We start from the raw sequence: 15,183 nt of genomic DNA on the forward strand, positions 1-15,183 counted from the left end.
AAAAGGGCCCTTAATTTGGTGACTGCCAGCAATTTGTCGGTGAAACTTTGAAAAAGCAGCTATCACCCAGCAAAGCTGAATTAGCCCCGACGGCTTTCTGTTCAAGTTCAGGTGATGAGGAAGGTACCTTTGTATACCAACATTCTCCTCTAGTAGAGCAGCTTTGTTCTCATCAGCCAGGAAGAGGTAGCCTGAAGGGTTAAACTGAATGTCTATGGGATCCTCATTTACAATTCCTAGGTGTTCCTAAAGAAATAAAGTAACACTTAAAGTGGAGAATGTAGACTGAGCCCTAAGTAGTAACAAGACTTTAAACAACAATACTCAAAACAAAAAGCTTGTAAGCTCTGCCACAGCTTCACTTGCTCTGGGTTTTTTTTTTTTTGGGGGGGTAGTATTTTTACTTTTTTATTCTGAGAACCCCAAAACACCCATGCTTTGTACTCTCCATTATAGCCAGATCTCTCCTGAAGTCCATTCTCCAGCTATCTGTATTATAGTCCAGGGGTAGGCAATTCTTGTCCTCGAGAGCCACAGGCAGGTCAAGTTTTCAGGAAATCCACAATGAATACGTACGAGATGGATTTGCATGCACTGCTTCCTTGAGATGCAAATCTATCTCAAGCATATTTATTGTAGATATCCTGAAAAGCTGACCTGCCTGTGGCTCTCGAGGACTGGAATTGCTTATCCCTGTTATAGTCCAATAAGCATGAAGAAGGACTCCCTTTCCCTTCACAGTTTACTTACATTGTAATGGTGAACACTAAATGGAAAAACAATTTCAAATGCACTAAGGTGGCAATTCTATAAAAAGGTGCAAAGATTTAGGCATCCCAATGGCATGCACTTACTCCCAGTTTCTGATATTATTACTAAAGTTGTGCATACAAATCTGTGTGTTTTCCGATCTGTGAGTGCAACTTAATTAGTTAATAAGCTAATCAGCGCTGATAATTGCCAAGTAACAAGCAATTTTTGGCACCAATTAGAATTTACACACATAACTTTCTAAGGCCCAGATGCCCTAAAGTCAGCAATGGTCACTAAATCAGTTTTGACTGCTTTAGCGACGATCGCATTTGCCAACCCAATGCACAAAATGGCTAACTGCATGTTTTTCCCCCCCGATCGTCCATTTCTCCGATCCGGCCTTGCAAATTAGCTAAAACCCCAAGCAAGCAATTGATGAACTAACATCGCTTGGCTATGCACAAAAAACACTTAGGGGTTTTCGCAGTCCAACAAAAGCGACCAGTCGCTTAGCTGTCACCAATAGTTCAGCCATTTTTTATAATGGGCACAGATGCTATGTGTATGTTACACATACACAATATCTGTCTCATTAAAAAAAGAAAAAGCCCTCCCTTGCCAATGATGGCCCTCCCCGATGTCCCCCCATGAGGAACCAGCACTGGGAACCGACACCCCCCCCCTTCGCAGCAGCAAAAACGGCAGGAAGTATGCCCACTTCCTCCTGTCACCTGATGCTCCCTCAAAATCTAGTACAAGAATCTCAAAAAGGGAGATGGCCAAGGGAAGGGCATGGCAGGACATGGGAATTCCTAAAAATTGAATAAACTGTTATAGAATATGCCAGATTTACACACAAATTTATGCACATTTATGCCAGGTTTTCATTGGTGTAAATTGCTATGCCTAAATTTTAATTGCATGAATGGACTCTATGCCTAACTCCGGATATGCTTTATACAATAGCACTAAGCACAGATTTTTTTCCATGCTGATATTTTATATTATATAAATAGAATTTCCCCCTTAGTACCAGCTCTAGGCATGTCTAACCCGGACAAGGTGGGGGTGGGGGGGTGTACAGAACAGCGAGCTGAAACTAAGAAAATGGAATTTCCCCCTAAGTGCCAATTCTATGATAACATCTTGGTGCAAACAATCCAAAATACTAGCATAAGTTAGCACTGGCGCACCTAAAGTTAAGTGCCAATAGTTATGTTAAGTCAATGGCATTCAAACTGTTGGTGCCCAAGGGCACCTTGAAGTGTGCCTAACTTATAGTAATTTATACGTTACAAACCTATCTTGGCTATCATGACCTTCCCATACTCACGTATTTTCAGTTTCCGTATCCACGGTTTCGCTTATTCGTGATTTTTTGTTGGCTGACTCCGCCCCCCCAAAATTACATCACTCTGAAAACCCCATCCCACCCTCCCGCCTTCTATGCAAGCAATCCCTCAGTTTCAAATCACTTTTGCTTCTCACCTCAAGAGGTTCACTTTGTCTTGGGACCCCACTTGCACCCGAACCGAGAGGCAGAGAGAAACTTCCCACTTACCCAAAATCATCGCTTCCCCAACAGTGTCGAAGCCAGTGCTTGAAAAAAAAAAGAAGCAACAATCCCCGTCTTTTTTCCCAGGGGAGAGACAAAAAAACCCAATCCCCCCCCTTGCGTTAGAAATCAAGAGCTCGCTGCAGCCGGCAGAGAGGAGGGCTTTGAACGCTCGGCTGCTCAGCTGGGACTGAAGGCTCCGTGCCGGGAAGAAAGGCCGGGGAGAAGGAGGAGAGACAGCCGCATATCACAAGTGGCAGCGCTTCTTGGGGCTGAGGACACCCTGCGGGCAGGTCTCTACATACCTTGCCATTGGCTGCAGAGGAAACTGTGACACCCAATGAAAGGGGAACAAAAAGCGGCGCGTACACATATTCGGGAGGAAGGGGAGGGGGGCGAGCGAGAGGTGCAGCTGGAGGGGGTCTGAAGCATGGGGAGCCGCTAATCGTGTCCAAGGTAAGCAAGGGGCGGGGAGACGATCGTTGGTGCTGGCCATCATGCACTCAACAGTGTGTACTTTCCCCTGCTCAGGAGCTCTTTTAAATCCCCATAGTACACTACTGCATTCGCGGTTTTAATGGTAAAAATGCTGACTTTTACAGAAAGCCGCGAATAACATATCGAAAAGTTATTTGCGGTTTTTCCATATTCGCGCCTATATCCAGAACGCATCCACCACGAATACGGAGGGAGAAGTGTATATCCTTATGCATAATTGGTGCCTGTTTTAAGACACAGAATTGCCCTTTAAACCTTTTAGGCAAATATGCTAGAACCATTGGTACTTGAGCATCTCCAGTTTCAGACCAACCCACCAATCTCAGCTGTTCAATCTTTCAGACCTGTGGAAGTCTAGAGGAGAGATAGGTGATACACAAGACAGATCAAACATTTGATGTTGGAGAGGCTCAAACATCTAGCCTTAGGAATTCAATATAGAGAACAGTTAAAGGGTTGGGAGAACAATTTGCTTTATATTCCAACTGAATCATTAAGAAGAAAACATAATTTTGGTGCCATTGTCTTAACCAGAAAAGCAGAAGCATTTGTTTTGGTTACTTGTCACCTTGTTTCTAAAAAGCAGAATATATATCTATGAAAATAGGATTACTACAGAATTTGGCTGCCATTACAAATAAAATTAGTTACTTTGAAATCTTCAAGTTTGATTCAGCATTATACCCCTCTGCAGAGCTCCTATTTGCGTGCTGGAGAGAAAAGTAAAAAATGCATACAAACAAAATTATACTACTAAATGCCACAACAAGAATACTGGAAAAAGAATATCCACTTCAACTATGTTCTGGTCTTGCAAAAGTGCACTCCCAAAAAAATCAGGCAGCTTTACCTTTCTTTTCATTCCCTCTCTCCCCCCAAAAAGCAAAGGATGCACTCAAAAATTCAACATTGCCTGAAACCAAATCATGCTATCTGAAAGGCCATACGTTTATAGAGCGAAGAAAATAAGCAGAGTAGAGAGACATCTGTATGTTTTCAGGCATGGAGAACTGCTGGCGAATCCCTCCTACTGACAGCACTGTGGAGGCTTGGGAATACTGTGGAGAAAGGAGAAGATGGAGGGAAAACATATCAGAACCATTAGGACATCCTCTTGTAACTGATACACATATGTGAGAGCACAGACTACCCCATATTTTGGTATAGGGAAGGCAAAACCATTCAATTCCACTGAATAGCAGTCAGTTACACTCACTGATGTTGCAAGACTGCAGCTCAAGATAGCCTCATTTAAAAATGCTCAGCCCATACACAGTTATGGGTTAGGATCACAGAATCAGCGAGCAAGAAAACTAAAATTATTATGAATTATTCTTACTTTATAGCCTAAAGTTTATGTGGTCAGTGAGGTCATTTTCTCATGCCTAAGACCTGCCTTCTGGAGGTCTAGAGAGGACCGTAGAACTTTTTTTTTTTTTGCTCGCTCCATAAATCCTCAATACATTTTCTCTATCTGTATCCGTTGAGCAGTTATATTTTGTATTGTATGTTTTCTTTACAATAAAACTGAAAAGGATTAACCATGCAGCAAACTACTTACTGTGGGATCTCTCTCGACCACCAGCACTTTGACCCCATCGCGAATCCGCTCCTTCTGCTTTAACCAGTACGCAATGGACCAGCCAATCACCCCTCCCCCAATGATCACAATATCAGCCCGTTCTGGTGCTAGATGGTCAGTGCTTTTGAAGGGGCTCCAGCTACTACTGGGCAGGCTCTCCATCAGTTTCTTATGGAATTTCACAAACTCTCGGTCCAGGTCTATGAAAGGTAACGGTATACAAGATGAGAAAATATCCTTTTAGAACCTGGGACAATTCATCATGAATAAATTTTACTGCTGACAACATACAGTGAACATGGAAGTGCAAATATTGATGGAGGAACCCTGGGATGAGACTAAGAACATAAGAATAGCCTTATTGTGTCAGACGAATGGTCAATCAAGCCCAGTAGCCTGTTCTCACAGTGGCCAATCCAGGTCACAAGTACCTGATCAAAACCCAAGGAGTAGCAACAGTCCATGCTACTGATCCAGAGCAAGCAGGGCTGCCCCCATGTCTCTCAATAATAGACTATGGACTTTTCCTCCAGGAAATTGTCCAAACCTTTCTTAAAACCAGCTATACTATCCTCTCTTACCTCAACCTCTGGCAATGCGTTTCAGAGCTTAACTATTCTCTGAGTGAAAAAATATTTCCTCCTATTGTTTTTAAAGTATTTCCCTGTAACTTCATTGAGTGTCCCTAGTCTTTGTAATTTTTGACGGAATGAAAAATTGATCCACTTGTACCCATTCTACTCCACTCAGGATTTTGTAGACTTCAATCATAACTCCCTCAGCTGTCTCTTTTCCAAGCTTAAGAGCCCTAACCTTTTTAGTCTTTCCTCATACAAGAGGAGTTCCATTCCCTTTATCATCTTGGTCGCTCTTCTTTGAACCTTTTCTAGTGCCGCTATATCTTTCTTGAGATAAGGAGACCAGAATTGAATGCAATACTCCAGGTGAGGTTGCATCATGGAGCGATATGGGGCATTATAACATTCTTACTCTTGTTAACCATCCTTTTAAAAAAATAATAATAATAATTCCTAGCTGAGGAGACCACTCTGTGATGGTATAAGGTCAGGTAAATTGTACCTGCCAATGACTGAAAATATGACAATAGTATTATCTCCTACTGGATGCAAAAACTTTACAACTACAGCAAACAGGAACCTGGGGGATGGGAGAGAAGAAGGGACAATTTCAATATGACATCCAAATCCAAGTTTGGATGTTTTGCGGAAGACCCACAAAAGTCCAGTAGTGAACATGACCATTTTCAAAACTGCTAAACATCTTATCTTGGTTTTTTTTTTTTTTTAAATGGCCGTTTTTCAGATGTAAAAAAATATACCTTTTTGAACCATTTTTGAAAATAACACATCCAAAAGAAAAATACGCTAAACAAGCCATTTGGATGTAAAGTGGTCAGTATTTTTAGTTGAATGACCACAGACATCCCAGCAGAGCAGTGCGATTCCTCAGGGGCACTACAGTAAACTGCATATAAAAAGTTCCAGGTAAACACCTCACCATAACCCCTTTATATTGTTTGATGAGCCCTCCAAAGCCCACCCAATACCTACTGTACACCATACCAATAGCTCTTTTGCCTTCGTGTCACCTAGGTGATGGTACAGTAGGTTTTGGATGGGCTTTGGAGGGCTCACACCATCCACCACAAGTTAGAGTGGGATATGGGCCTCGGTCCCCTTCTCTGCAGTCCACTGCACTGACCAGCAGGTTACTCCAGAGACCTGCTTGCTGCTCTACTAGGACTGCCCATAATATCTAAAGCTGGCATACAGGCAGGTATACTGTTTCATTTACATCTTTAGGGGTGGGAGGGTCAGTGACCACTGGGGGAGTATAGGAGAGGTCATGCTTACATCCCTTCAGCAGTTATCTGGTCAGTTTGAGTACCTTTTCGTTCCTTATTTGTTGTTAAAACAGGTCTAGCCCCAAACATCCAAATTATGCCCTGGACATATTCTAAAATGTTCAATTACGCAAAAAAAAAAAAAAAACCCCACAAAAACATCCATATCATAAGCCTGCCCTAGTCCCACCCACACCATACTTCTAATACACCCCTTTCAGATTTAGATGAACAGCATGGATATCAGTCTAGAATATAGGTTTTGAAAATAGTGAATTGGAAGTGTTTGACAGGAAAAACATCCATTTGTACTTTTAGGTTACTTTTTGGATATTTTTTTAAATGAGCCCCCAAGGTAACAGCATAAATACAACCCCCTCCCTGACTGTCCACAACAACAGAACAGCAATTTGATTTGCTTATCTCATCTATTTTAATTTTTGAAAAATTTCTAACAGGATGTGCTAGCCACCAACATAAGATTCTCCTGGAGGCAGCAACCTTTATAAGGTGTTAAGAACCTCTTGTCTTTTGGGCTACTATTCATTTCACCCACAAAATGCAAACTCCATCATGAAACATCACATCATTGAATCATTAGCACAGTCCTTCCCAAACCATTAGTTGATGTAAGCCCAGCTTAGCAACTAAAAAGATAACCCTCGACAATTACCAAATTAGAAAGGACTCCACTTTTCAAACAATAAAGCTGTTTACCATAAAATCAACAACAACAAAAAAGAGAGAACAAAAATCTGAAAAGATCTACAGATATTTTTGATATGTAACATATAGAAACAGTTTATATGAAAAGGTTGAGAAAAAATTGAATTTTATTACTTGCACTCATTACTTTAACTTCAAATAAAGATCAATTTCACTGAAAATAGATACAGAGAAACATGGCAGATAGTGGATACTGCGGATGGGCTATTTGGCCTTTATCTCCTCCTCCCTCTAAGAGATCTCACGTGCCTGTCCCATGCCTTCTTGAATTCAAACAGTCTTTGTCTCCACTATCTGTACCAGGAGACTATTTCACACATCTACCACCCTTTCTGTAAAAAAAGTATTTCCTTGGATTACTCCTGAGCTTATCACCTCTTAACTTCATCCTATGCCCTCTCAATCTGGAGCTTCCTCTCAAATACACATTTATGCCACGTAGGTATTTAAATGTCTCTATCATATCTCTCATCTTCTGCCTTTCTTCCAAAGTACATGGGGCCGCTGAAAGATCTCAGCCCAAATAAGAGAATGAAGTAGAGCCATGAAACTTACTAATTATTCCACACTTTCCCACACTTTTCATTTTATTTCATATCATTGAAAAAAAAACAAAAAACAAGTGTCAAGAAAAATGTGGAATAACTTGCTTCATGGCTCTACGTCATTCTCCTCTTGGTTGGGCTAAGAACTTTTCAGTGGCCCTCATATACATATTAAAATCTTTAAGTTGGTCCCCACACACCTTATGATGAAGACCGCCAACCATTTTAGTAGCCTTCCTCTGGACCAACTCTAACCATTTTAGCAGCCTTTCTCTGGACCAACTCCAACCATTTTATATCTTTTTGAAGGTGCTGTCTCCAGAATTGTACACAATATTCAAAATGGAGGTCTCACCAGAGTCTTCTACAAGGGCATCAATACTTCCTTTTTCTTACCTCTTCCTATGCACCCTAGCATCCTTTTAGCTTTCGCCGTCACCTTTTCAACCTGTTTGGCCACCTTAAAATCATCACATACTATCATACCCAAGTCCTCTTTCATACACAAAAGTTCTTCACCCCATAAACTGTACTGTTCCTTTGAGTTTTTGCAGCCCAAATGCATGACCTTGCATTTCTTAGCATGAAATCTTAGCTGCCAAATTTCAGACCATTCTTCAAGCTTTGCTAGGTCCTTCCTCATGTTATTCACACCATTAGGGGTATCTACTCTATTGCAGATTTTGATATTATCCGCAAAGAGGCAATTCTTACCCGACAGTCTTTCAGCAATATCGCTTACATAAAATGTTAAAAAGAACAGGCCCAAGAACCGAACCTTGAGGTACGCCACTGGTAACTTCCCTTTCCTTAGAGCGATCTCCAATGACCACTACTTTCTTTTACCTTCCACTCAACCAGTTCCTGACACAGTCTGTTAATTTGGGGCCCATATCGAGGGTTCTGAGTTTATTTATCAGACACCTGAAAAGAGGAGACTGAGAGGGGACATAATCAAAACATTCAAGATAATGAAGGGAATAGACTTAGTAGATAAAGACAGGTTGTTCACCCTCTCCAAGGTAGAGAGAATGAGAGGGCACTCTCTAAAGTTAAAAGGGGATAGATTCTGTACAAACATAAGGAAGTTCTTCTTCACCCAAAGAGTGGTGGAAAACTGGAACACTCTTCCGGAGGCTGTTATAGGGGAAAACACCCTCCAGGGATTCAAGACAAAGTTAGACAAGTTCCTACTGAACCAGAACGTATGCAGGTAAGGCTAGTCTCAGTTAGGGCACTGGAGTGAACTGTTGGGCACGATGGACCACTGGTCTGATCCAACAGCGGTAATTCTTATGTTCTTGAAAAAGCCTGATGAGCGAAACATTTACATGTTGGGCACACAATCTCCTGGCCATTTGGACAGCAGCACAAGTTAAGTGTGCATCCACCCCTTGAAGATGGGGAAAGAACAGACTAGCTATCCTAGCTATTGGTGGAAGACTTTAAACTAGGTTTGATGGAAATGGGTAGACAAAGCTCGCATAAAAGCAAACACATGCTATATACTCCTCCTACAGAAATGCATGAGGTCACTTTTTTGGGGGGGAGGGCTTTTTTATCTGGAACCTCCAGTCTGATCTGGGCCATTTTCAAACTCAATGCACATTTTATTGGGTTTTCCCATTCAATAAGTTTTACTCCATTCCAATAAATTTTCTGAGAGTTATTTTGCCCCTAGATAGACATTTGGCCCCTTTTGTCAATACTGGATAGGTAAAATGTATTTGGGCTGCAAAAATCTAAGGAAGCAGTACAGTATAGCCTAGCATGTGAAGTTCTTCTATGCAGGAAACAAGTTAGTTATCTAATGATAACAAAGTAGTCATGGCAAAAGTCAGAAGGATGCCTGGGTGCATTGGAAGAAGGGCCAACAAGAAAAAGGAGGTGAAAGTATTCATATATAAGTCTCTCTAGTGAGAATTTGTTTGGAATATTGTATGTAATTCTGAAGAATACACCTTCAAAAACAAAAACTAGATGGAACTGATCCAGAGAGACTAAAGAGGTCAGTCTTCATCATAAAACATATTGAAACAAAGATCTAAATATGGGATTGGGAAATAAAATAAAGACATTTAAATACCTCCAGTATACTAATCTTAAAACAGGATTTCTTGCATATTCTGCAAGTCTCATGTGAATTATAATAGAAGAATCATAATCAACTTACGATCCCAAGAATTTCTTGAACAAATAAATCTTCATTTTTTTAAATAGAACAGAAGTCAACTTGGGACCTAATTTCTAGTTCAATAATTTTATTGAATATTATAAGAATTATAAACAGAAAGCAGTTCAAACACATAGAATCATAATAAAAATCATGTATCAAATATTCGTATCTACAATAGTTTGAATAGAACTAGATTAATGAAAAGGATCGAGTATCTGGAACTGCTTAGAAAAGGAACAGAAAAAGACAGAGAAGCAGGAGGGATAAGAGAAAGAGAGAGAAAGATAAAGGAAGAGAGAGAGAAAGAGAAATAGAGAGAGATAGAGAGAGAGGCAGAAGTGTCTATAAAGCAGAACGAACATATGAATCTAAGAATGACCAAGGTGATTTGTTTCGTGTCAAGTTTGTAGAGGATCGAGAAAACAATTTCTTCTCATATGCATAAGATTCAAATTTGTGGTACATACTTAAAGAGTTCCACCAGAAGGTGTAGTCTAGTAATGAGGATGATTTCCAGTTTTTCAGAATATGCATTAGAGCTATCACAAACATGGTGTCAATGAGTTTAGGCGGGCAATTTGATTGTGCAAAACATGGGTATTGAGAACGAAGAATTATAATGTCCATGGAGATCACTTCTGAACATTTAGTGATAGATTTTATGGTATCCCAAATACGAAGCCAAAAGGAATGAACCATATTGCAGTGGAAAAGCATGTGATCGAGAGTTCCGGGTGCTTTCAGACAGTTCCAACAGGTAGAGTCTTGTTGTAGATTCGCTTTCCATTTACGATATGGAGTCCATACTGCATTCCACATAACAAAGTACATTGATTGCGAAACTCTGGATGATAAAAGAGGACGATTTGTGGAAGACCAGAAGAGCTCCCAATCTATTTCAGAAAGCGTGGTTTTCAAAATAGAGTCCCAATGGTTCATAGATTGAGATGAAAAAGTGAAGAAGTGATCTCTTAGTATACCATAAAAAAGAGATATTGCCTTACCCTTCAGTAAAGCCAGAGTGGACCAATGACGAACAGTATGAATAGAGGTCATAAAGTCAGGGCGTGTATGTATATTAGCTAATATTCCAGTAAGCATAAGCCATTGTGATCGTACAGAGGATGGGAGTGAGTATGCGGAATGGAAAATATCAAAGGGGACAAAAGAATTAGAGGAGACCAATTGATGAACAAACCACACACCCGCCCGCTGCCACCTCTTCCATGAGAGGGATCTTCCACTGATCTGAATTTTAGAGTTATTCCAAAGGGACATGAGTGGGCCTTCATCAGCGTGAATTTCAGCCGCTGCATCTAATAGGCGTAAAGCATGCTGCGTTGCACATAATAAAGAATACCTTCTCAAGTGTCTAGGTATTGACACTGTAAGAAAGCACGAGACGTGCAGTGGTGTACATAAAAAGCGTTCCATTTCAAACCATGCTGGTTGGTCTTGAGGGTTCGAATCAACTATCCATTGGACCTAATTTCTAATAGCAAAAAAATTTCCATACCACAGCTTCTTGAGATAATGCTTTTTTATATCTTGACCCTTTGAAATGCAGAAAGTGTAATATCAAAGGCAGTTAGGCAAATATTTATAAACTAAAGTAGACTAATACTAAGCAGTTGGTGTGGTTGGTTAGGATTGATAAGTTGTATGATCTTTATCAAATGTTATTTTCTAAGTGACAATTCTATAAATTGGCACCTCATTGTAAGTGTCACAAAGGGGCGCGCTTAGCATTAATTCTATATTAAACCATGGGCACCAAAAGATAACGGTGTCCTCTTATGACAGGTAAATGTGCCATGCAATATGCACCCTTATTATGCTATAAGCTGCATGTGTCACTTCGTGACAATTTACACACATAATTATCAATTAGAGATGCCAATCACATGTACAGTATAAGTGCTACTATTCTATAAATTAGGTGCAAGCTTATAGAATTGCCTTTCATATTCTCAAGTATACAATTCCTTCGGCGGGAGACAGAAACATACTTGTAACCGCTCTGAGATATTAATAGCTTAAGAATAAAATAAAAAGTATATAAAGAGACTGCAGTAACAAGCATTTCTCCAAACAGCGCAAAGTATACCAAACGCTTAATTTCCAATTGTAGAAATGGGGAGATTCAGCAGCATTAGAATCTCTAGAGTACTCTCACCTTTAAAGAAATCATTCTGCTTGCAATTTCGAGAGCCGTAACTGAGTGGCCGACAAAGGCCAAATGTGACATTACACGAAAGTCGCAGAGGACTCAGAAAGCGGCGACAACAGTAACTACAGAGGTTCCACGGCGACAACATAATTTTTGCACTATCCCCACCACATGCACTTTCACGCCTCTGCACAAGCAGAAATAGAGAGACCTAGTACTAAGTAGGTCCTAGTATCTGACGTCATCAGCCAACGCAACACAACACCCACTCCCGTGGACAATCTGCTGAGCGGGGCGGGGCTCTGAAGCTCAACATTCGATTCGTTTTATGTATTAAATTGTAATATGTCGTGATAGAAAAGAGGCTCCACTGCGACAACATAATTTCTGCACTATCCCCACCACATGCCCTTTCACGCCTCTGCACTACCAGAAATAGAGACCTAGCACTAAATAGGTCCTAGATCTGATGTCATCAGCCAGGGCAAAACAACACCCACTCTCGCGGCCAATCCGATGAACGGGGCGGGGCTCTGAAGCTCAACATTCGATTCGTGTTATTATTTATTAAGTTGTAATATGTCGTGATGGAAAAACAGATTCCTACTTTATGTTAGCGCGTTGGTTTTAATTATTTTCTAAGTTCTTGTAGATGAGAAAAGTCAGGCTTGAAATGCATTTTTGCCCCTTACAGTAGGATACCGGAAGTAGAGGGAGGGTAGAGATCGTGGGCTGGCTGTCTGGCGCACAGAAAAGTCGTAACGAGGTGCTCTGTTCCTGTGACGTGGCTGTGGCGCAGGCAGGCGCTATCGGTGGCTGCGTTTCTTTAGTGGTGTTTTCGGTCTGCTGTCCACAATCTTACGCTCCACTATGCTCGACTTCTTCACTATCTTCAGTAAGGGTGGAATCGTGCTATGGTACTTCCAAGGAGTGCCTAGCTCTTTCACCGGCCCTGTCAACGCTCTTATTCGTTCAGTCATACTGCAGGTGAGTAGGGGGCACCCTGGTTGGGGAGAGGGCCTTGAGGCATGCTGGGGTCGGGGAAGACATATGGAGTAATTTGTGGCTAGACGATATAGGCAAGGTTAGTAACATAACTTGGGTTTAAAGAAATTTGGAACTCGAGTCCATTAGCGGCTATTAGTAAACTTGGGGAGCTCGACCTCCCAGTAGCTGGAAATATACTGCGAGTGAATGTCCCCTCTATTGGTGTTGAATACGTTTTGTAGGTGATCTTTGGCTTTTCTCAGAATCAGGATGCTTTCTTCCCCTGCTCACCAAAGAAGGACGAGCAAAACCTGGTTGCTTGTTGACTAATTGCCAGCAAGTCAAATTGAGAAAACGTTTTTTTCCTTTCAAAGTTCCCTCTTTCCTTTTGATTAATAGTTGCATTATTTTCGTTTGTATTCTTTTTCTGCATAGGCCTTACATTTCAGGGAGCTTTTGTGGTTTAGAGTAGGGAATAGCTGGTTTACTACTATAGGCAGTCCTCGGATTAAGAACGGGTTCCGTTTTTTTAAACAATTCTTAAGTTCAATTTGTATGTAACTTGGTTCCTGCACAGTAAGTACACAGTCTATAAAAACGTTAAAGAAATGGCCCTCAAAATAAAGTATTGCAGTTTAAATAAAAAGAAAAGATAGGTTTACACTTATTTTCGTTCTTCCCTCTCCATCACCACCTCCAACATTTCTCCCTTCCCCATGTATCTGTATCTCACGCCTCTCCCACCACAATGTCCAATATTTATTTCTCTCTCCCTTCCTATGCCCAACAATTCACCTCTTTCTTCATTTCCCCATGTGCGCCATCTCACTTTCCTTCTCACTCAGACACCCATGCCCAGCAATTCTCTCCCCTTACCTCAGCATCTCTTTTCCTCACTCCCTCCATTATTCTATCCTATGTCCCAAGTTCATGATACCCTCCCTCCATTCTGTGTCCCTTCCTCCTTTCTTTGTCCGGTTTGTGCTCCCTACTATTACTACTACTTATTACTTATATAGTGCTGAAAGGCATAAGTAGTGCTGTACATTTTGACATTTATAGATGGGCCCTGCTCAGAAGAGCTTACTATCTAACTTAGATAAACAGAAATGACTTATAGGTTTGGGGTTGCAGAACCCAAGGTGAGAGGAGTTAGAAGTCGAATGCACTCTCAAAGAGGTGGGCTTTTAACTGAGCCTTGAACACTGCCAGAGAAGGAGCCTGCCATAGGGATTCGGGCAGCTTGTTCCAAACATATGGCATAGCAAGGCAGAAGGGACGGAGTCTGGAGTTGGTAGCTGAAGAAAAGGGAACAGAAAGGAGGGACTTAGCTGAGCGAAGCACACGGTGGGGGGGGGGGGGGAGGGATCATAGGGAGAGATAAGTGAAGAGAGTAAGAGGCAGCTAAGTGAGTGCATTTCTGCATCCCAAATTCGTGTCTCCCTGCCTCTTCCCAACCGCACTTCTCTTTGCAAAGCTGTGGCCTGTGGCTTACTCGGAAGCCTTACCTCTGAGGTTAGAGGGAAGGCTTTTGGGTTAGTTGTGTGCCACATGCAAGAGCCGCTACTCACAGCTTTTTGAAGAGAAGTGCAGATGGGAGGAGGGAGGGAGGCACAAATTTGGGATGCAGAATAGAGGGAAGGACCATGAGGGGCATGTTGGAATATGGAAGGGAGGAGGAGGGTCGCATTTGGACAGGAAGGAAGGGAGAGGCAGAACCCCGGTTTGTAAGTACAACATAAGTCAGATGTTCTTAACTCAGGGACTGCCTCTACTTATAAAGTTTGTCTATAAAGACAACTCAGCAAGCGTGGTAGGTCTTTCTCTTCTAAGGATTTTAAAGTCAATATAATAATGTGTGTAAAAATAATATACAGTATACTGAAATGCAGGACTAGATTGACTAACCTGCATTAATGCACTTAACTATGGTGTTAATACCTCATGTTTAAATGCAGTAAGGCAGCTTAGTAAACTTGCCTTTAATATACACTTTTGAACTTGTGTTTTAAAAATAAGTTAACTCGTGATCTATTATGCATTTTAAAAGGATGTTAATACAAAATTGCTTGTTTACCTTTTTACATTAGAAGGTGAGCTGAATAAGATAATAAACTGTATGACATTGATAGTACTATTGCTTGTATACTAAGTTCTACTTCTGGTCTGCTCTTCCTTTTAGGAGCGAGGTGGTACGAGCTCTTTTAACCATGAGGCTCTTACACTCAAGTACAAACTGGACAACCAGTTTGAGCTTGTATTTGTGGTAAGTTACTGTACCTGAGATCTAAGCATTGCCTTATTTTTTCTAGCTTATTTTTCTGGAG

General features: G+C 41.2%; 2 protein-coding genes across 3 annotated transcripts in view; one reads left to right on the plus strand and one right to left on the minus strand.

Annotated features, from left to right (window-relative positions):
• FOXRED1 (FAD dependent oxidoreductase domain containing 1) overlaps positions 1-12,285 on the minus strand; it is a 51,335-nt gene extending 39,050 nt beyond the window's left edge. Inside the window, exons 1-4 of the mRNA XM_033919115.1 lie at positions 11,876-12,285; positions 4,368-4,588; positions 3,754-3,864; positions 128-246 (exon numbers count right to left, since the gene is read on the minus strand). Coding sequence (XP_033775006.1) covers positions 128-246; positions 3,754-3,864; positions 4,368-4,588; positions 11,876-12,017 — 593 coding nt within the window. The 5' untranslated portion in view covers positions 12,018-12,285. The remainder of the gene's footprint in view (positions 1-127; positions 247-3,753; positions 3,865-4,367; positions 4,589-11,875) is intronic.
• A 183-nt stretch (positions 12,286-12,468) lies between these two features.
• SRPRA (SRP receptor subunit alpha) overlaps positions 12,469-15,183 on the plus strand; it is a 71,529-nt gene continuing 68,814 nt past the window's right edge. Inside the window, exons 1-2 of one of the 2 annotated variants that reach the window (XM_033919113.1) lie at positions 12,469-12,856; positions 15,039-15,122. In XM_033919113.1, the coding sequence (XP_033775004.1) occupies positions 12,740-12,856; positions 15,039-15,122 (201 nt within the window). In that variant the 5' untranslated portion in view covers positions 12,469-12,739. The remainder of the gene's footprint in view (positions 12,857-15,038; positions 15,123-15,183) is intronic. The other variant, XM_033919112.1, reaches the window with a different exon arrangement.

This window comes from Geotrypetes seraphini, chromosome 13 (assembly GCF_902459505.1).
Source record: "Geotrypetes seraphini chromosome 13, aGeoSer1.1, whole genome shotgun sequence".
Taxonomy (NCBI): Eukaryota; Metazoa; Chordata; class Amphibia; order Gymnophiona; family Dermophiidae; genus Geotrypetes; species Geotrypetes seraphini.